General features: G+C 35.5%; 1 protein-coding gene across 5 annotated transcripts; it reads right to left on the bottom strand.

Moving 5' to 3' along the window:
* Positions 1-13,667: 13,667 nt before the first annotated feature.
* On the bottom strand, positions 13,668-17,813 carry LOC110872601 (telomere repeat-binding protein 3). Of its 5 annotated transcripts, none has more exons than XM_035976628.1 (9): positions 17,488-17,807; positions 17,014-17,166; positions 16,679-16,822; positions 15,774-16,596; positions 15,454-15,689; positions 15,121-15,353; positions 14,706-15,026; positions 14,558-14,621; positions 13,668-14,058 (listed from the first exon to the last, which is right to left on the bottom strand). In XM_035976628.1, the coding sequence occupies exons 3-9, from the start codon at positions 16,760-16,762 to the stop codon at positions 13,888-13,890; spliced, it is 1,932 nt and encodes a 643-aa protein (XP_035832521.1). In that variant the 5' UTR covers positions 16,763-16,822; positions 17,014-17,166; positions 17,488-17,807; the 3' UTR covers positions 13,668-13,887. The 5 variants fall into 5 exon arrangements, with proteins under 5 accessions (XP_035832521.1, XP_035832522.1, XP_021977108.1 ...); XM_035976629.1 differs by lacking the exon at positions 17,014-17,166 and adding an exon at positions 16,888-16,969 and having other exon boundaries at positions 16,679-16,778; XM_022121416.2 differs by lacking the exon at positions 17,014-17,166 and having other exon boundaries at positions 17,488-17,813.
* Between the last annotated feature and the right edge of the window lie 4,207 nt (positions 17,814-22,020).

Below are 22,020 nucleotides of genomic sequence, written 5' to 3'. Positions count from 1 at the left end.
CAAGAATCCAACTCCCTCACATTTAATCATCCACGTCCAAATTAATGATCTTGAAGATATTCACAACCTGTTTTTGAAGTTTTCAAGTTTCAAATTAATGAACTTGTTCAGAAACACAATCAGCTTACTCAGATTTTGAAACTCAGCATTTCAGACATCGGTTTATCGAAAATAACGCAGAAAGCAAAATCTTTTTGTATTTCTGAAAATATAAAGCTGTAAAGAAATATATACAAACAATATTTACAAACAATATTTTTGTTTTGAGAATGCAACAGAGGATCATATCAGTTTTTGACAAGTCACAAGTACCGTTAATCTTTAAATCATACTCAAAATTAAACAATTCACTTATATTGTCGATATACTGATCCATTTAAATTCTCATACAAATTTCAACTGATTCAGGATACGAATTATATGTTTTAAGGCTTAAACTCATTCATGTGTCCCACTTCTTGAATATACTCTCGTATCCAGAATCCCAATATTCAGTCTTACAGGTAAGAATACTACAATGATGTCTGTACATAAATTAGGGGTTAAATGCGAGAACTGAGGAATCTCAGGTCAGAACTTCCGTTCAGCAGAGAGATATCAGTTTCGACTTTGCAGTATGTCCCCTTTAGAGGATCTTTTCAGCTACAACAGATGATTATCAATTTTATTGTCTAATCAGCTGAGGGCTTTATGCTATATTTCAAGCATTTCAGGATAAAGTATTAGCCAGGGACTAGGTCAGAACTACCGTTCAGCAGAAGTCCCAGAATAATACCCCAGACATCATAGAGTATAAACACCTAGTATATCAGAATACGAGACCTTTCAAACGAGATTTCAGGGGTTACCTATATATCCAAGTAGTGTTCCCCACGAAATAAGTAAGTTTGAATTTAGGTTTATATCCCGAAAAAGCTTACTAAATGTATAAAAACCTATCGACATATCATCAGTGAGACTGTTTAACGCTATTTAATCATTACAATTCTTTAGCATACTATAACTGTCTACTGATGTACTATCATTTCCTCATTTTACGTAAAACTCAAATTTTTGATTTTATCATGTTTTTGGCTTTTTCAAATTTTCTAATGTTTTTGTATTTTCTAACAATATTTCTCCCCCTAAAATGCAAAACCATTAAAGAAATTTGACAAACCGATACTGATAGCTTTGTCTCGCCATCCATTTTCTGCTTCTCATGCTCTGTTTTGCAGAAAATATAACATCAAGTACCCCCATGATTTACAACCCATTGATTTTGACAGTTAGAAAACCGTTCTTCAACTTGTGAGTAATCATGTTTGTTCCGCCGTGAGGGTTTCGGCATAGTCCATTACCACTTATACAAAGGAAACTAACATCAAACATCACAATCATCAACCAAACAAACAAACAACCAACAAACAAACAACAATCATCAAACACAATTCAAATTTATTCAAAACAACAAATAAACTCCCTGTCTGACCAAACCAGGGATCTTCAACCTCTTCCCGTGCAACACTCTCACAATCTTCATCAGCACTTAGCACCTGCACATTCAAACTTTATCAAATACACAACCAATTTGACATAAAAATTTCAATCAACAAAGATAGATGCCGATTCATGCTTCGCAATCCAGGAAGCTCCGGCAATTCAGACTATCTAGTCAAACATGGTGTCCACCCAGGCCTCAGCAGCCTTAGGTGTAACCTTGATTCTAGCAACCTGAATTTTAAAGTTTTCAGCCTTGAGCGGTGGAAAATTTGCATCATAGGCAACTGAAATTGAATCCTCAGACGTTTTCACCCCAGAAGTTGAACTTATTGTTTCAGTTTTTGGTTTCCAAATTTGTTTTTGTTTCTCAGTTTTCATGCCAACATTCTCATCTTTCATCAAATCAATATTTTTCTTAACAGACCACACTTGACCTTCCGGAGTACCTCTTTTGTAAAAATTTGTTTCTTTCTGAACCTTTTGAGTTTGAACAACATTTTTAGGTTTCCAAATCTTTTGATGTTTTGTTACACCAACCGATGTTTTCCGACTCTGTGTTGTTCTCAATCTGATTGTGTGAAAATTCCAGGTCTGTCGATTCGGGTCTGATTTCCAATTTTGATTTGAAGCAAACTTGTTTGTGTTAAACCTCCAAGTTTGATTCGAATCAAATCTGGTTAACCTTGGTTTCCCACTTTCAGATTTTTGGTCTTTAACATCAACAGACTTTGGATTTGGACACTTTCGCGCAACATGTCCAATTTGATCACATTTAAAACAAACTTTCTTAGACACATCTTTTGGCTTTTGTTGTTTCTTTTTCATGGCCTCAAACGCAGCATTAGATTGTTTTCCAATTTTGAATTTTTCTTCTTCGGTGAAACTTTTTCCTTGAACAAAACTTGTTGTTGTCTGGAAATTTTGCCTGTTACTTCTATTCCAATTTTGTTCCTTCTTATAACCCAAACCAGCTCTCATGTTTTTCTTTTTAGAACCCGAATTGTTATAAGAACCTCTGTAACCTTTACCAGCAAACTTCGACATTTCAGATTTCTGAATTTCAACCATCTTGAAAACTTTGTCAATTCTCTCTGAAATCACATTCTGAATCGGGAAAACAACGTCTAAGAATAATTTGTCTGATCCAATCATGGTATAAACCAATCCCTTTGAATCATCATTCAAATTTTTCTCGGATGTTGTGTTTTTCAGATATTCATCATGAAAATTTCCTTCATTTTCAACTTGTGATTCAGTTTTACCTGCATCAACTAACTCTTCTTTGAAAACACTTTCAACAACTTTATTAACCACCCCTGAATCATTTAGATCATCAGATTTGGTATAAATCACATCGATGTTGTCGGGTAACTGATCAACCATGTTGATTACTTTTTCCACTTTTTCGCCATCATAGAATGTATAATTATTCTCCAACGGTGGTGGAACTTGATGGTATTCAGACCCTATTCCCTTTTTGTTTTCAGACTCTTTCTCATCAGGTGTGATGTTGAAAATACGTTCCAGAATATATGAAGATGAATGATAACTTTGCAGTTTATTGACCAACTTTTCTTTGTCTGCCAATTCTTGTTTAAGCTTAGCAACATCATCAATATATTGGTTTACCACTCGTTGTTTATCTTCATATCTAGCTTCAAGAAATTTAGTGTTTCTTTGACAAGCACACAATCTATCATCTAGACTTTTGACTTTACTCTTTAAAGTTTCATACGCTTCTTTTACAGTTTCATATGACAGTTTCATTACATCATATTCTTTTTGCAACTCTTGAATTTTGATGTCTTTTGGAACACATTCGTTGCAAACAGCTGAACATTTTTCTTTTAAAGCCTTGTTTTCTATTTCAAAATCATCACATTTTTGTTTCAATTTTTCATTTTCTTGTTTCAAAAACTTTTCAATTTCACTTATCTCATGACATTTTTCGTTGAAAATTTTATTTATTTTAGTAAATTCAATGTCTCTGTTATTGAGTTTTTCATCTTTCTTAATACAAGCACTGCACGTTTCCATGCATTTCTTGCATTGCTGTTCAGCTTCATTATCAATTTTATCAGAAGTATCAGTTTGAATTATTACCTCAATCACTGGCACTTTAGGTTCCTCAATCTTCTGAATCTGATCTTCCTCAGCCACTTGCGTTTTCTCTTCAACCTTCTTTACTTCATTCACCATCTTCTCACTTTCAGTCACAATCTCTTCGACTGTCTTCTTCTTTTTCTCCTCCAGACTAGCAAAGATTACTTTCCGAATGCCTTCTTCAACCTGTTGTTTGTATCTTGGATTCTCCCTAATGCCTTTGCACCAAACATCCACAGTAGGAATAGCAGCAACTAGTGCATCAAGGTCAACTGTCTTTGGATCAACAGTTGGATTTCCTTGAGGATCAACATAGCATCCTTTATCTTTGCTCCACCTACCTGCCCATGTTGCTTCTCTGTAAGCATTATACACATCATCCAATCTCATACGAGCATGTCTTTCTTCTCGAGTCAGTGTTACTTCAGCAGTCATTGCCTTAACTTCTACTTCAGCAACCTCTTCGTCATGTTGACTCCAATCATAGCCCTCATCATCGTAGATGATTAAACCAGGTGATTTTGCCTCTATCAACCCCACTTTCCAATCAAGAGTTTGAACCATAGATTTATAATCATCATCTATACTGTCCACATTTTGATCATAATATGACAAAGCAGCTCTCTTTTCTTTGGATGATACTCCATCAATTTGCTTTCTGATTGGCTGATCCGTGTTCTTGTGATATATTGCCTTTTTGTAATAATCTTCACGAAACGGATTTACACTTTCATCAGCTCTGTTATTTGGACATTCTCTTTTGAAGTGACCTTTTTCCTTACATTTGAAGCAAGTTACTTTGTTCTTGTCAAAACCCATCTTCGTTTCAGGTCCTTCCAAACATTTTCTGCCAGTGATCTCCATGAATCGTTGTGCTCTTCGAATGGCACTTGCCATGCACCAACGAATATCCATGAGTTCCATTTCTTCTGGATCCACCTGATCGTAATCCTCTTTTGTCATGTTAGGATTTCCGATCTTTCCTGCAATTAACCCTTCGTAAGATACCAGAATGGAAGCTAAGAAATTCATATGCTGTTGAGCAAATTCATTGTTTAGCAATGGAGAGTTCTTCCAATCAGAGTTGGAATATGCAGTTGATGATCCAGATGCAGATGATGCATGATATCCTGGATCATAACTTGAAGAGGTATTCTTTGATGTGTCACTGGTCTTTTCTGCCGTAAAGCCCGTTTTGATTCTTGGAGACTCATTGATTCTTGAAGACTCATTATTGTGTAACAATCCTCTTCGATAATACAAACCAAAATTTTGTTGATAATTGGAACTTGACATCTTGTTTTGTTTTTGAATCAACAAATCATGCCCCTCAATCTTTTCTATCAATTGCTCTAATGTCAGTCTCTCAAAATTAACATCTTTTTTCAGCACAATCACATATGTTTTCCAATCATCTTCAGGAGGCAAAGCTTCAACTAGTTTATCTACCATCTCTTCTCTATCTTTATTAATTTCGAATATCTCCAGCTCAATCTTTAAATGACAAAAACGTTCAATCATTTGACGAACTGTTTCATTCTTCATGCAGCTAAACATGTCAAACTCTTTTTTCAACAACGAAATTTTGTTCTTCTTGATATCTTTCCCTCCTTCAGCTTTCACTTTTAATGCTTCCCAAATTGACTTAGAAGTTTCACCATACTGAAGTAGTGAAAAAATATCCTCTCTGATGGATTGTTGAAGTAAAGTCTTCATTCTCAATTCTGCTGAATGTTCCTTTTTATCATCTGCTGTGAAATCTTTTAGTGTGATCAATTCACGTCTATCATTTCTTGGTTTATTATATCCCAAAGTTAAACAAATCCAGCTATCATACGCATAAGCTTGCACCCAGTTTTCAAATCTTTCATACCACCAGTGATAATCTTCGATATTCATGAGCTTTGGTGGTCTTTGATGATTTCCGTACACATTGTCGTAACTCAAACTTTCTGATATCACTTTAGTAGCATTCTTTGGAGTAATTGGTACATCTTCTGAAGTAAATGCATTGTAAAACGTGTTGTAAAACTCTTCACCAAAATCCGACATCTTTAATCACCTAAAAGTAATGACCTGGAAGCAATCACGCAAAACAAACAAACAATCAGTTCAAACAATATCAAGTAATTTTGAAATACACTAACACTTGATTGTCGTGAAATAATCTTGACACTTGAACGAAATCAAATTGATCGTATGAGCGAACACTAATTTGAACAAATAATCGGAACTAATTGAACAGATAAGCGGACCAACAACTTTGACCAAAAGAGCGAACTGGATTGGACCAAATAAGCGAACCAGGACTTGTCACTCGAGCGGACCAGAACTAGTTTTGGAGCGGTTCAGATAAACTGATGTACGAATGAGCGATCCAGGCTATGATCATTCGAGCGGTCCAAGAATGTACACTCGAGCGGTTCAAGACAGTTTTGGAGCGGTCCAGATGCAAAACTGTACAAATAAGCGGTCCTAAATTGTTCGGATGAGCGGTCCTAAACCTATTTTGGAGCGGTTCAAACAAATCCTTTTCGAGCGGTCCTGAAAGTTCGAAAAAGCGAACCTTAGTTTTTAGCCTGTTTCACCCATTTTTAGTCCGAATTTCACTCTAAAACTTTCTAGGGTTTGTAATTGTCCAATAACACACGTCCTGTGAAAAATTCGTCCGATTTTAACCGTGGAAACTTGTCGAAATCGAAAAAGAAGGTGTAGAAGACAGAAAACGGATCAAATTTAAGCTGAACTCTTCTTCCTTAGCTCTGATACCACTTGTTGGATCGTCGTTGACCCTGAATGAGTCGATCAGAAGAGTCGTTTTCCAATTCAAAGGCGGAATCAGTGAATTAGATGCTCAAACTAAATATAATGCTTCACTTTATTGATTCTAACAACGTTTACAACCTGGAAGCAATTCGGCAGCACTTCGTTACAAGTTCCAAGCCGTTACAAATGAAACAACCATGCACCTATTTATAGACTATTGGAACCGCCTTTGTGGACATGCTCTATGAGCGGTCCAACTAAGATGATGTGGTCCGCTTTTATGAACAATGTTCATATAAGCGGTCCAGGTTAGTTAACTTGGTTCGCTTATATGTTCACTGTCCATATAAGCGGTCCACAATGGTAATTCACCAGTTCTCGTTTCTCGAACCTCGTGCACTGGTTATTCTAACCTATCTTATTCTATTACATGATACAAGACGAAGTCAATAGACGTAGTGCACCAACACCACGACGATTAATTCCCAGTCCTTACCAACTTAAACCCAAGTACGTAAATGATGGAGGCATTAGGACTAACCATTTTTCTTTCTACACCATTATTTTTCAATTTTTTTTACCACCTACCCAAAATCCCCCTAGTTAACCCCTTTGAGCCTAAACCTTTCATTTCTTTACCCTAAAACCTTTTCACCCACCAAAAAACCTTTTTATTTTTCACCCTTTATTTTAGTAACAAGCTCGGTTTTTCGTGTGACTAACAAAAAAAAATGATGAAGTAAGAAATAAACAAACAAAGCTATTAAAACAAAAAGCTTGTTTGGAGAAATACTTCGAAATAAAAAGTCACTAAAACAAAGTGTTTTACGAAAACCGACGCTTTTTACACTTCTCGCCCTTTTACTAACCACTAACCCAACCACTCACCTTTAGCTCAAGCCTAACCCTTCACCCAAAAAGTCCTCTTGATATTTACAAAGGTATATAGTTAAAAAGCAGGAGGATTGATTGCTTGGCAAGCTTATGGTAGGAATAAGTTCCATGCTGCTCTCGAGTGATTCACTAAAAATACACCTTCGGCCGAGTGTTGAGTGATTCCCCGTGAGGTATGTGAACTTGTATATAAATGAAATTTTAAAGAGGCATGTTATGCCCAAATAAGTAATTTCTCTTATGAAACGTTCTAAATAAATCATAACGAATAGGATTGTAAATAAATAAAAATAAAACCAAAAAGATCTTGGATTCCCGACACTCTATGACAAGCCAAAAACCTTCTCTTCTACCCATTCCATTTGGGAGTGTAAGCCACATATTAAAGAGTTTTGCTTGAGGACAAGCAAAAATTCAAGTGTGAGGGTATTTGATGTGTGTAAAATGCAACATATAAATTACATCAAATGAGGCATAAAACTAACCCTTTTTAAGTACTAATGTTGGAAAAAGAGTGTTTTTGTCTTCCTTTTGTATTTTCAGGATGAAATGAGCTCAAATTCACAAAAGAAGCAAAAAGAAAGCTAAATCTAACATAAATACAAGAAAAGGAACAAAAGTGGATTGCCCGACCCCTCAACGGCATCCTCCCAAGCAAAAAAGAGAAGTCAGAAGACTGAACACGCCCCGTGCTCAGCCAGCACGGGGCCGTGCCCAAGAAGCAGCAGAAAAGACAAACCTATAGAAGCTTCTATTGCCCACCACGGGGCCGTGTCCAGTGAGCATGGGGGCGTGGCGAAAGTAAAGCAGGCGCATTAATTGTAATTGCGAATTACAATTAATGAAGAGAGAGAGTGTCAGACGGGCATGGGGCCGTGTCCAGCGGACACGGGGCCGTGCCCAGCCTTCTGTTCAGCCTATAAATAGGAGTGCTTGATTTCATTTCAACTCATCCATTGGCACACCACCTCTCTCACACTTCATCCACCACCCACCACCATCACAACACCATCATCCACCACCATCATCCATTGTCCATCATAGAGTGTGTGAGTCGTCTCGGGATCCAAGATTGATCGTAAGAGTTCTTGACAATCAAGGCCATGTTTGCCTAAGTCTCTTACATCACTTGGTGAAGACAAGTGTTTAGCATAATACTTTTTATTTTTAATCTTTTGCACTTTTTATTTGGTTTTGTATTAATGACTTTAATAACTAGTTGCTTATGTTGAAGGTGATCTTTCCTTATCGTTTGTCCGTGGTATCTTGGCATTATTTTACTGTCTATATAAAATAAAAGATTTTCACCATTCATATCTCCACGGTCTATATGGAGGTATGTTGGCTACCTGGTCGGGAGTTAAGGGAACGGTTTGGTAAGGGTCTTGCCCTTGTTCAGCGTTTAGAGGTCCTGCAAGGGACCTGGGTCAAATTTAGTAGGATCTCCTTCAATGCCCATAGGTATTGGATGGCGGGGATCCAAACTCTTTGACCCCCTCATAACTTAACTACTATTAATACTATAACCCGGCTATTTAGGACTGTATCCCTGCTGACTCAGACTACTTAGCCGAGGGTAACGTCACCGCCAAAAGCGGGGCCTACCATAATTTACATTAATAACTTAATTCATTATCTTCCAATAATCCAGCCCTTTAGGATTGTATCCTTGCTGACTCAAACTACTGGGTTGAGGGTAACGTCACCTTCAAAAGAGGGGCCTACTACAATAACTAAGATAATCTCTTAAACAAGTGCAAAAGTGCAAAAATAATCAAAGGTTATACTAATACACGAGTCGGATCCAAGTGATTCATCTTGTCTATCTGTTTTTATTTTTATTTTATTTTTCAGCATTTAGTTAGTTTTTATTTTCTTAGTTTAAAAACCTTTTCTAACTTTTTGATTTGATTAGACGTTGAGGATAAACCGGTACTAAAAGCTCTTGTGTCCTTGGACGACCTCGGTATCTTACCAACACTATACTACGTCCACGATGGGTGCACTTGCCCATATGTGTGTTTAGTGTTAGTAAATATCGTGTTTTATAAATTTAAAACTTGGCTAAAAGTGTAAAAAGGGCTTAAATATACATCTAAATTATATTACACTACACACGCATCAACCGGCCACCCCTACAACCACCATCCACCACTCCACTCTATCTCTTTCTCTATACCCAACCACCACCGGCGCCATCCACCACTGCCCCCACGCCACCAGCCACCGCCACTGTCACCACCATCTACCACCGCCCCCACTCTCTCTCATTTCTCTTTCTCTAGCAGATGCTCAATGACAATGGATCTCCTCCACAAAAAATCAGATCTGAGACGATGGTGTTAACCTAGGAGGTTCTGCTTCTATTTCGCCGGAAAAGTTAGGTCTGAGACGGAAAACAAAATAATTCGCAAAAAGGTATTGCTTTATTTATCCGTTCGAATGAATGTGGTCTCTTCGTTGGAATTATCATCGTTGTCACTAGAAAGAAATTGTTTTGTTTGTTCTGGAGTGGGTAAAATCAAAGATAAAATAAAGGCACGTTGGACTTATTCTTGGGTTTAGGGTTGCTAGCCCAAAGGTGAAAATCAAGAAGCACTGTAAAACTGTTTGTTTTGTTTGGGATCACATGAACAACAACAAAAGGAAAAAAAGAAATTGGGTGGTGGTTTGGGGTTTCAGTGGTGGGTGTAAGTGGTGACAGGTGGTGGTAGGGCGGTGGTGGCTGGGTTGTGAGTGGGGTGAACTAACACACACACACACACACACATATATATATATATATATATATATAAGTTTGGTACATAATAGTCCTTGAATAAAATTTCTTTACAAAATAGACCCTGAAAAGGTGAAATGACAAAAATGCCCTCATGTGCAAGGCACATGACCAAACTAAACTAAAAAATCTAACTGAGTTAGGCCTAAAGGACATAACGTGCAAGATTTTGAAACATTAAGTAGAAAATTTGTCAACTTTTGCGCTAAATGACAGCGCCTGCAATTTGACGTAATTATAAAGGACAAAACTTGTAATTTACTCTTATATTTATTTTACTATAAATAAATATTGATCTGTTTATTTATATTTATTTATGTATTCCATATGTATCTCACGTAGGTCTAATCTTTATACTAACAAACTTTTATTTATTAGTATAAAGTTGGACTTATTATTAACTTTTCTGTTTACTGGACAATGACTTTGAATGTCAATATATATCAAATCCCTGACAATCTATATGAACCGATAATTACTTATTACTTACTAATTAATATAATAAAACGTTACTAAAACTACCCGTGTTTTACACGGGTCCGACTACTAGTGATTATGTTATTAATTGATGGTTTTAAATTTTCATAAGTATGTGTATTTTAATCAAGCGAAGCAGAGATATTTCCATTGTTAAGATAGGATGAATAAGATACTCTAGGAAACTGGAATAATAGGACATGTGTAACAACTATGATGGTTTGGTAGATGGAAATGTTATGTAAATACTTGATTGTTTTTGACAGGCACAAACAACCATACCTTCGACAGTCGAAAATAAAGAGTGAGCGTACTAATTGTTACACCGGTTCGATTTGGTTTTTTGATTATTTCAGTTTTTAGAATAAAATTACGTAAGATTAAAAAAAATAAAAAGTATAATTTATAATTTAAGAATTTTTATTTTGTGTTTACATTTATATTTATATTATTATATTTAACCTTTCTTTTTTTTTTTTTGAACGGCCAACGAATCCTCTAAATGGGCTACTGGCGAAATTCACCATATCGGGATACACTCGTCTCCGAACTGGGGAAAACCCTCACCTAAGACAGAAGCCCGTGAACACTCGCCCAAAGGCACGACAGTGCGGTGAGGTAAAACCCATTCAGTTCAAGGATCGAACTAGCGATCGCCGCCTACTCGCCTAGTCTCCCATCATCACCAGATGCCGCTGAAAACTAATGGGGAGAAGCAGGAATTGAACTTGGGTCTCTTGGAAACCCAAGTCTCTCCCTTACCACTCCACCATAAACACATTGGCTATATTTAACCTTTCTAATTAATATTGTTCATATAAACCTACCTTTTAATCTATTTTGATGTTTCTCTAAAGTTTTTATTAAGACACTTTCTTGTATAATACTTTGATCATTTAGATTTTATATTTCTTTTATAATACTTTGATCATGTAGTTTTTATATTAAATTTTATTTCTTGTAGGCAATAAATAAATCATTTTCAATTATAAATAACTTGTTAATGTTTTTATTATAATTACTTAACATTCAAAAATTAAATTAATAATTTCTAGGGTTATTGGATTTTATCACCCCCAACTATTAGCTATTGGCCGCTGTCACCCTCAACTATCACTTTAACGCCCGGCACCCCCATCTTAACACTTAGTATGTTCTGTCACCACTTCGTTAACTGATCACTAACTTTTGATCCTGTTACTATACTTTTGGGGGTGTCATAGGGATCTTAGGAAGGTTTTAGGGATCTTAGGACACCCCCAAAATTATAGTAACATAATCAAAAGTTAGTGATCAGTTAACGACATGGTGATAGAACACATTAAGTGTTAAGTTGGGGGCGGCGGACATTAAAGTGATAGTTGGGGGTGGTGGCGGCCAATAGCCAATAGTTTGGGGTGATAAAATCCAATAACCCTGATTTCTACTATCATGGGTTAAACACTTAAAAAATTTAAACTTAAACATAAAAACATATGAACTAGGCCTACTATTGTAAATTATCGGTTCGACATGGTTTTTTCGGTTATTGAAAATGGTTATCCGGAAACTGAACCCAAATTTTCGGTTATTAAAAACCCAAAAATCGAACCATTGGTTTTTGTTTCGATTCGATTATTTCACCTACGATTCAGTTATTTTGGTTTGCTTCTCACCCCTATTAGTATAAAAACATGATTAAAGTAGTAATTAATGATTGACATTAATTTCTTTACGATCGTTGTAATTGTTATATTGATTTAAAGTAATATTGTTTCATATGTCGGTCATTTGATCTGTCTTTATTGTTAAGTTTATTTGCTTATTAAATAATGCAACTAAAACAACCAAGTTCATGTAAAAACACAAAATCAATAGTGGTGGTCTATTGGCAAAGGTAAAACCTTTAAACACTTTGGGAGAGGAAAATTTTGGGTTCAAATACCACAGATGACACAAATAAAAGAAATTTGTCGTTAAAAAACATAAAAACACAAAAAAAGGGGTAACTTTGTAGAATAGTAACCAAGTTTTAAAAGTGTTTCAATTAGGTCACTCAAGTTTCAAAAGTGTTACAATCACGTAACTCAAGCACGCACCAAGTTCTTTCTCGAAATATCCCACTTAATCATAGTTATAAACAATATATAAGTATAAGTTAGATTTTATTTTTTTAATAGAATTAAGATTAAAAGAAAGTCTAAAATATAGGATTAGTAAATATGAATATTTGTAGATATAAATAAACATCAATTTGTGATCTTAGATCTGATCAATAATTACCACTTATTAAGATGATAATAAGAGATACATGGAGATAATTTAAATAAACAAAATATACTTTTGTGTCACATGATAACCAAACCTATCCATAACATATTATATAAATACAAAAAAAAAAAACTTTATTAAAATATTGATATATATCAAGTGAACTTCAATAAGTGTCCCAACATAAAAAAAAAAGTTCCATAGTGCAATTATTTTATATTCAAACTTTTAACCAATCATCATTAAACATTGATCAATAAGTGTCCCAACATAAAAAAAAAGAGTTCCATAGTGCAATTATTTTATATTCAAACTTTTAACCAATCATCATTAAACATTGAGTATGTCACAGTCTAATAGTTGTTTCCTGTTGGGCACAACAAGAGTGGGTCTATAAAAGGTCGAATATGTGTCCTTTTAACATTTTAAAATAGAAGATTTCATGATTTTTATATATAACAAGCAAGTGATAATAAACAATTCAAATATAAACCAATTATCTACAAGTATTATGAAGTATTAAACATACATAAAACAAACAAGAGTTGACAAAACGTGTCATCTTAATACCACTATTAAACTTGAATATTACACATTTTATTACAAGGGTCATTTTCTAGAGCATTACACATTTAACGTATTAAATCTAACCAGTTAAATTACACAAATGAAGCAACTAAATAGAAAAAAAAAAAAAAAAGCATAAACAAATCCAGACAATAATGAAGCATCAAAATGATATAAAACACATTAAAAAATGCACAAATGTATCTACTAAATCAGACGAGCAATCTTACATACGTTTTATTATAGGTGTCATTTTATAAAGCACTAGCATCAACCTGTTTCATAAGTCGGTTACACGACACAACACGGTTAACACAATTAAATGTAACCACTTAAATAACATAAATGAAGCATCTACGCTAACGAAGCATCGAAATGAAATAAAATACATTAGGAAATTTACAAAATGCACAAAGGTATCTACTAAATCAGACGAGCAATCTTACATACAGTTTGCGTTAGATTGCCATTATTTCCACTCCCGACAAATTTACAGACCACCAAATGAATCAAGATTCCTAACATCCCATACCCCCCCCCCCCCATATTTTTCGACATCATCTCTAACTTTACATTTGAGCCTCCAGAGGCTTCTGATTCTTCGCGGGTTGCTTAGCTTGATGCTGAGACCAGTACGCATGTGCAACCAGTACGCGGTCTAGAAGATTCTGAGGCACGGGTTCTCCCCTTCTTTGTTGAGGCGAGATGCTTGCTGTGTGAACCAATGTTTTCCATTTATCCTGAAACCAAGATGTGAAAGGGGGCCTTGTTAATAAACTTAAACCGCCCCGCTAAAGAGGTTAATATTAGTATATATCACTTGACCTGGTAAATTCAGATAAATAGGCTAGAAAGGAAACTTTAAAGACGGGTCGACCCCGGCTTAAAAGTCAAAATGCATATTAAAATAGTAAAATTCATGCCATCATATTTGACACACTACTTGTTTAACAAAAAAAATTAAATAATTTAGACATTAAAGCGTTGCAGGCCAACCCGACTGACCCGTTTTAGAACTAAATATAGAAAGGAAACTATTCAAATGGGTCAAAAGGTTGACCGCTACTCAAAGTGCATTTTTAAAGCATAAAATCTTAGAAATCAATCTATTGAAAACTAGATTGTTACAATAGTAATATTTCTATCTACATAACCGTATAATAAAGGAACTAAAAAATTGGACAATAAAGTGTTGCAGGCCAACCCATATCCCGACCTCTAGAAGATGGATTTTTTTACCTTCAAGTCGACATAAGTCCGATGGTTTGCATCACCAAAAGCACGCATTTTAACATCACGCCATCTGCAGAATATTATTAAAATTAGATTTCCATTAGAAGCAATACTTATCGTATATACATAAGTATTTTGATTATAATATTCACACCTTCCAGCTCCAAGGATTTCAACAGCTTCCACAAGTGCTTCTACTTCTGATACAGAAAACGGTCTTCTTGTTCTCCTTTGTGAAAATTCATATCGTTTGCTCGATTTTTCACTGAACGGGACCACCGAGAGTACCTCAGCATCTAGCGGCGGAACAACCACAAGAGCTTTGGAATCTTCCACCGGTTCTTGTGTCATAACTTCTGTACCTTCAGCTGCAAAAGTTGTACTTTCTTCGTTCTTCTCAAGATGGTTGTCCAAACTAGTTGCCAGAGGCGGAGGACCCGATGAAGAACTTGAGAAACACCCATCAATAATAGGACTAGAAGACAGCATAATAGTAAATACAAATAAATAAGCATTAAAGTTACATTTTTTAATCCAAATTAATTAGTAAACCATGAAGTATGTAGTACCGAGATAGCCATTGCTGCGCGTTGCATGATGGAGTTTCTTCCCGAGCAAGAAACGGAGAAACTTCAGGTAAACTAGACTCCAATGTAAACCCTACAGTTTCAAGGTTACAATTTTGGGAAATCCCAGATTGTTGTAGCGTTCTGTTGTCATCTCTAACTTTCTTCCCTTGAACAACTACCCCTACATGTAATTTACCATGTAAAATCGCCTTGACAGCTTCCATCACACTCCTCTGTAAAAAATAATTAGCATATTGAGAACCAAAAACAGTTTAACCAATAAAGAAACACGTATTAAATATTACGAGGATTGAATTTAGTTCTAAATAATACCTTCAGGGAGCCGACGGTTTCAGTTTCGGGGACCTCAACGTACAATTCTGGAACTTTGAAGGACTTAATGCTAAATTTCACTAGATTTGACATGCTTTCGTTACTTGCCTCCTTTATATATGAATTTTTAGAGCTATTATGAAACAACTTCCTCCTTTTAACGGCAGCATCGGCTTGAAACCATTCTCTCATGCATATCTTTTTCCTTTTATGGTAAAAGGATTTAACTCTGCCACCTGAAAAAAGACAAATAACTCAAATGTTGTACGAAAACTATATATATGGTGTATGTATAGTTGTATACTGTATACTTCACTTACTGGTGCCGTTTTGGAGTTCATACTCGTGCAGCTTTCGTGCTACTTTCCAGTATCTAGAAGGCATCATTTTCCTCATTCTTCTATATCCAGCACGTGACCGTGATCCAAATGCCCTCAATCTGGTGTTATTACGGTTATTATACCTAAAGTATTTTTCATCATCATCATCTCTAATATTAATATTCACATTTCCCCTATCCCTTGGTAAACAAGCACCGCGAACACGATCCTTATAATAGGGTAAATCTGCGCTGGTATATGACTTGTTTGACACACCGGTATGTACACATGGTTTCAAACCGTCCTTTACATTGTAGGTCTTGACTGAAGTCAACCCTCCACTTTGTTTCTCTACAGCCACGGGATGTATTTCATCTCTATTATAACCAACGCTAACATCATACATATTACGCGGTTTGTCTTCAATGGCTTCCATTATTAAACTAGTGTTGACTTTTTTTACGAAACCAGAATTTGTAACAATAGAAGCATGATCTGAACCAGAATCATTCTCGGAATGTGGTGATTCTTTTAAACGAGGGTCTAGATTAGTAGGTTGAGCAACAAGCTCGCTCTCTGCACCGCTGGCGGGATCATGATGATCCGGTATCACAGAGTTGACCTTGACGTCGACATTGACTTCAAGGGGTTCATGTTTGGCACCTTCTTCATGAATGCCGATTGGTCCCTTTCCTTTCGAACCAACACTCGAAGTAGAACTTTCACTCTCCTGTTCCTGTAACAACTTGTCGGCCACAGCGGCTAATAACTCAAAACCGCTAATTTCCCCATCTGCGGATGACTTGTTGCGTAAACACCGCTTCTAAAAGAAACAAACAAAATGTGTCGGTAGAAATCAACTAACATTTCTATAACAAATATGTGATCAAGTTCACACTCATTACCCTCAAGGATCTAGGAGCTTTAGGTATCACTGGAGGCAGTAAACCATGAAATCCTCCATCATATATCCTCTTCTTCAACACCATATCTTAAGTATGCATGCTAATAAGAGATCAATCGTCAATCAAACGAACCACTGACCGGTACTGCTTGGGATCGGTACTGCTCGTAGTTAAATCAAAGAATTAAAACACTTAATATGTTTCATTACTTGAATAGACTTGTTCTAAGGACCAGATGATAAACATAATTTGCCATGATCAATCGTCAACCGAATGGGCCAGCGATCAGCACTGCTTGTAAATTTGTAATTAAATCAAAGAATTAAAACACTTACTATTATTCTTATTATTTTTCATGACTTGAATAGACATATTCTAAGGACCAGATGAATCACATACATAATTGCCATTTATGAACCAGACATTTAATATCTGAACAACAAGAGCTTGTCCACAAATAATCTACGGCAATAAAGTCCACAATTGACCTAAATTATACAAAAATTCAATATCTCCGTTAACATCTAACGGATTTTCAACGACTAGATCGTAAATAGACATAAATTCAACGAGATCAGACGAGAAAACTGCAAATTCTACAAATCCGATCGGATCTGCCTACAATTAACAAAATTAACGGAGCATAAATCGGAAATTTAACTTAAAACAGTTAAACGGTTAAACCTGACGAAGATCGGAACAAATCTCGGCTAAAAACACAAATTACACCAAACAAAACACCGATTTACAAGCGAAACATAATAATTTCAGAATTTAGCAAACAGTTACAGAGATCGGAGTGAAATTACCTGTCTGAAATTAGGTTTTAATGATTCGTATGCATCACGTAACTGTCCTGAAGGATTACAATAAAATTTAGTGATGAAATTTCAAAATTGAGATGAAGAACATGAAGTAATTGTGATGAGATTGATGTGAAAAGTGAATTGAAGAAATGTATGAGATTGATTGATTGCTTTAAAAGTTAAACCCCTCTTGTATGACTATTTTAGGGGATGTGGTTTTGTAGTCATCCACCATAGATTCCGATGAGGAGGGGTATGGTTTAGTTAGAGGGGTAGAAAGGTAATTTCATGGGTGGGTGAGACTAAAAGTTTGAACTCTTTACTCAATGACATTATAGGACAAGAATGTGTGATGTATCATTTTGAACAAAGTTAGATGATGTTATAATTTAAGAAAGTTATGAAATATAATATGTTTTTAACTTAGACTTATATATTATGGTCAATTTTAACTGCATTTTGGTTTATAACCATTTTTTCATTATTTTGCGACCCGGTTTTAAGTTTTTATCGGTTACTAATCGAGTAGCTTTTTTAGGATTATGTTCTTCCTTCTTTACTTGCATCCACCAATTCTACTTATCTCATTGCTTCAGGTGACTGGTTATGCTTCTCCATTGTTTCAATCGCATGAAACTGGAATAATTGGTTGCTTCAGTTGCAGAAAACTCGAATGGTTGATTGGAAGATGGATTCGTTGACTGCTGCAATCGCAACGTCAATAGCCGATCCCCATTGTTTTGAGCGGATTTAAGATTAGTTTGAGAACTCATCTTGGTTAAAAAAAATCCATTTACATGCGAATGTCATTAAAGTGATCGTAAATTCACATGGAAAAAGTTTGTTATTTTATGTTATACGTTTTATTTTTATGAAATTAACATGTATTTTTGAAACGTTGAAATTTAGTTTAGACTAAATAAAAGGTTACAACCTCCGAAACTAAGGGTACAATCACGAGATGCACAACACACGCATAAAGCTGCTTGAAGTACAAGCTATAGTGCAACATTTTGTAAACTAGCATTCATATAAATTCTATAGAATGTGTTTTATAAAGTTTAGTATATCATTTATCTAAACCAAATAACAAAAGTTGAACTTTCTTACAAATCAGTTTTAACAAAATAATTATTAAAAAATATATAAAACCCTTAAAATTATAGGGCTGAAGATGTATATAGTTAAACCCTTCAGCCTGAGAATTTTAAATTTCATATTATAAGAAAAATATTGTAAATAAAGGTTAAGAATGGGTATATATAAAAAGTTAAAGTTGTTCTCAACAACACATCCTGATAGTTTAGGTGTGTGCAGTGGCGGATCCAACCCTGTTTTGTGGGTTTACATGAACCTACTCGGTTTGGAAAAAAATATTAAGAACTTTGTATGATTTGGAAAAAAACAGTGAGAATTATCAAAACGAACCCACTGAAAGAAGTTCATGGATCCGCCACTGGGTGTGTGTTTCACAACTAAAAGGTAAAAGATTCAAATCCTGCAGAATGAAGACTGTGATGTATCTAAAAAATGTTATAGTTTGAGGAAATAATAATATATTGGTAATATTTTGATTGTGTTTACTTTTTTTAAGAAACGAGTAAATATGATTGTTTAATTACTTTTGATACGCGTGTGTATGTATAGTGTGAGTTTCATTGTTGAACACTAAAAAAGTGGGGAACCGAGAGCAGTGCATTTAACATATTAAAGATATATTAAAAATTCAATTTATAATCCTAAAAATACTTTTAAAAAAATTAATCTTTTTTTAAACATTCTTTTATATTTTTATTTTTTGATTTTTTAATAAAATGGTTCTATGTGTATTTACATGCAAAAGATTCGAAGTTTTTTAAATATTGATTTTTAACATGTTAAGTTGAATTTTAAACATATTAAATGCATGGTTCCTCTATTTTCCAATGAACCCTCCCCTGTATATGTATATATTAAACTTGGGTATGGAATAAATTTTATTCTAAATATAAGTTGGGTATATGTGATATTTTAAACATTTTTACGTATACATGAAAGGGGGATGATCTATTAAAAAGTGAGTTTTGCCTAAGAAGTATTGTGCAGATGACATGTTGTAAGACCCTTACTTGATTTATACGTTTTACATATAAACATCGACTAAAATTGTGTATTATCGATTACAAATACAGTTGAAAATATGAGTTTGTTAAAACATTTCATGGTTTAAAACATTTCAACATCATACATTGATATTGTCGTTTAAAATGTGACGACATGTATTGCGGAAGCTTGAATATTGATCGTGTTCGGTTCTTCGTTGAGCTTGATCGTCCTCCGGTACTTTACATTATACCTACATTTCATAAAAACATGAAATGTTTTAGTTATACGAAATTTATAAGTAATTAAACAAAACCGTAACTCAAAACGAATAGATTATAATCATTGCCAGATTTTTAACCCGTCGCGTACAGCGCCGGTTGCTTGGTCTCTATAACCAAAGTGATCATAAACATCAGTTATTGAAGTTTGTAACGTATTAAAACGAATCCGTAGCGTAAAAACAACACAACAACAACTTTTGCTGGATTTAACACCCGTCGCGTGCCGCGACGGGGTATGTGTTCAGCTGTCGCGTGCCGCGACTATCACGGCCCCCGACCCGGTTTTACCCGTTTCAGGAGCCACGAGACAGAAACCTGTGGTATTGTTTATTTTGGCAGCGGAAATTTTAAGAGGATCTTTTTAAACTGAAAATGCCTAATTATTTTATTTCACAATTCGGGATAACCCCGTAATTTACAATAAGGGTAATTTCACTGGGAAACCCCTGTTTTACAAAACATGTTTATTTATTTTACTGAGCCACTACTTCAAGCTTGTTAGTGCTTCGTAGCACTTTTCCTTGATTCATAGTAAGTCACCTGAAACATGTTTTAAAAAGATTTTATCAGCGGGGAAATACTAGCGAGTCATTCAAGTTGCACGAAACGACACATTGTCAGTTGGCACTTCAGAAACGACGTTCCCTCTCGTCGTACTTCCAAGAGATCTGTTCTCCCACTTCCCGAGACCGGCATGACACGTTTTATTCCTTTTCTTGTATTTATGTTAGATTTAGCTGTATTTTTAAAAATATTTTTGTTTGGGAAGATGTTGTCGAGGGTCGGGCATGACACGTTTATTCCTTTTCTTGTATTTATGTTAGATTTAGCTGTATTTTTGCTTCTTTTGTTCATTTGCGCTCATTTAATCCTGAAAATACAAAAGGAAGATAAAAGCACACTTTTTCCAACAATAGTACTAAAAAAGGGTTAGTTTTATGTCACATTTGATGTAATTTATATGTTGCATTTTACACACATTTGGATCATTCCAAAGACAGAGATTCTGACACTTTTTGTCCGTATTCTGACCAAAAGTCAGACGAGAATCTTTTAGTGGACACGGGGGCATGCTGACCTGGACACGGCCCCGTGTCTATAAGCTGTTTATGAAGTTTTGTCAATTTTTAAGGAATTTATCCGGATCGGGTGGTTCCTTACTGGACGGAACAACACCGAAGTGCCTGAGATACCTTAATTGCCCTAGTTTAAGACGAGAATGCAAGAGGTTATCGGAAAGGGTGATTCCTATACTAAATGTAGGTGGACAACTCCAACCCTTATCCGGGCTCTCGTTAAAGAAGGTGTATGTCGAATCGCTCAGGTCTATGTATGCATCGACGGAAGTCGATGGGGAGTCCTTCACGGCACAATCGACACAGGGACGACTATCACTCAAGTCTTCACGAGAGTTAGAGGTGATTTCGGGAACGAGGTTGTTTTTATCCGAACGTGATCTCACTAATTCTTCTTGATTGTCGTCTTGAGATGAATTAATTATATCCATCTCAAGTTCCTTTATCCAGTTAAGAATTAGATCTTCCATTTGAAAAAATTCTTCAAGAATCATTTCATTTAGAATAGATGATTGAGAGCATTCTAGGGAGAGATAGCGATTATTTTTACTCTCGCCCCTCTTAAGGCTACAGGAAAACAATGGGTCTATATAGTGGGGAGTGTAATTTAAAAAATAACATTTTAAATCTTCGTGAGTTCCACCACGTATTTGACGCCACGTACCATAAGAGGAGCGGTAGAAAAAAAATCAGTATCGCTCATGTTTGTGTCAGAAATTACCAACCGTCGGGATCTTACGGTTCTGTTTTCAGTATCTGATACTTGGGCACGGGGCGTGTTGATTGGGCACGGCCCCGTGTTCAGCTACTGTCTGACTTAAAACAGGATTGCCAGTACCAAAGATTGGGCACGGGGCGTGTTCAGCAGGCACGGCCCGTGCTAAGCTCTGCAGAGGCTGAAAATTCTAGAAAAATCATAAAAAAACAGAAAAATAAGAAAAATGATTAGGCCGTTGATTCCTAACTTTCTTAAAATCCTTGTGTCCCTGGCAGCGGCGCCAAAAATTTGATGCGTGTGTAGCGTTATATATTTTAAGTTATATTTTAAGCCCTTTTTAACACTTTAGTCAAGTTTTAAATTTATAAAACACGAT

This window comes from Helianthus annuus, chromosome 8, assembly GCF_002127325.2.
Source record: "Helianthus annuus cultivar XRQ/B chromosome 8, HanXRQr2.0-SUNRISE, whole genome shotgun sequence".
NCBI lineage: Eukaryota > Viridiplantae > Streptophyta > Magnoliopsida > Asterales > Asteraceae > Helianthus > Helianthus annuus.
This window is presented reverse-complemented; position numbering and strand designations above follow the sequence as displayed.

Coding starts and splice junctions, on each gene's coding strand:
- LOC110872601 (XM_022121416.2), bottom strand. CDS start 16,762: ATGGTGTTGAAGAAGAGGATATATGATGGAGGATTTCATGGTTTACTG. Junction 15,027..15,120: donor GCGCAGCAATGGCTATCTCG/GTACTACATACT, acceptor GCTGTCTTCTAG/TCCTATTATTGATGGGTGTT. Junction 14,059..14,557: donor GGACTTATGTCGACTTGAAG/GTAAAAAAATCC, acceptor TCTTGGTTTCAG/GATAAATGGAAAACATTGGT.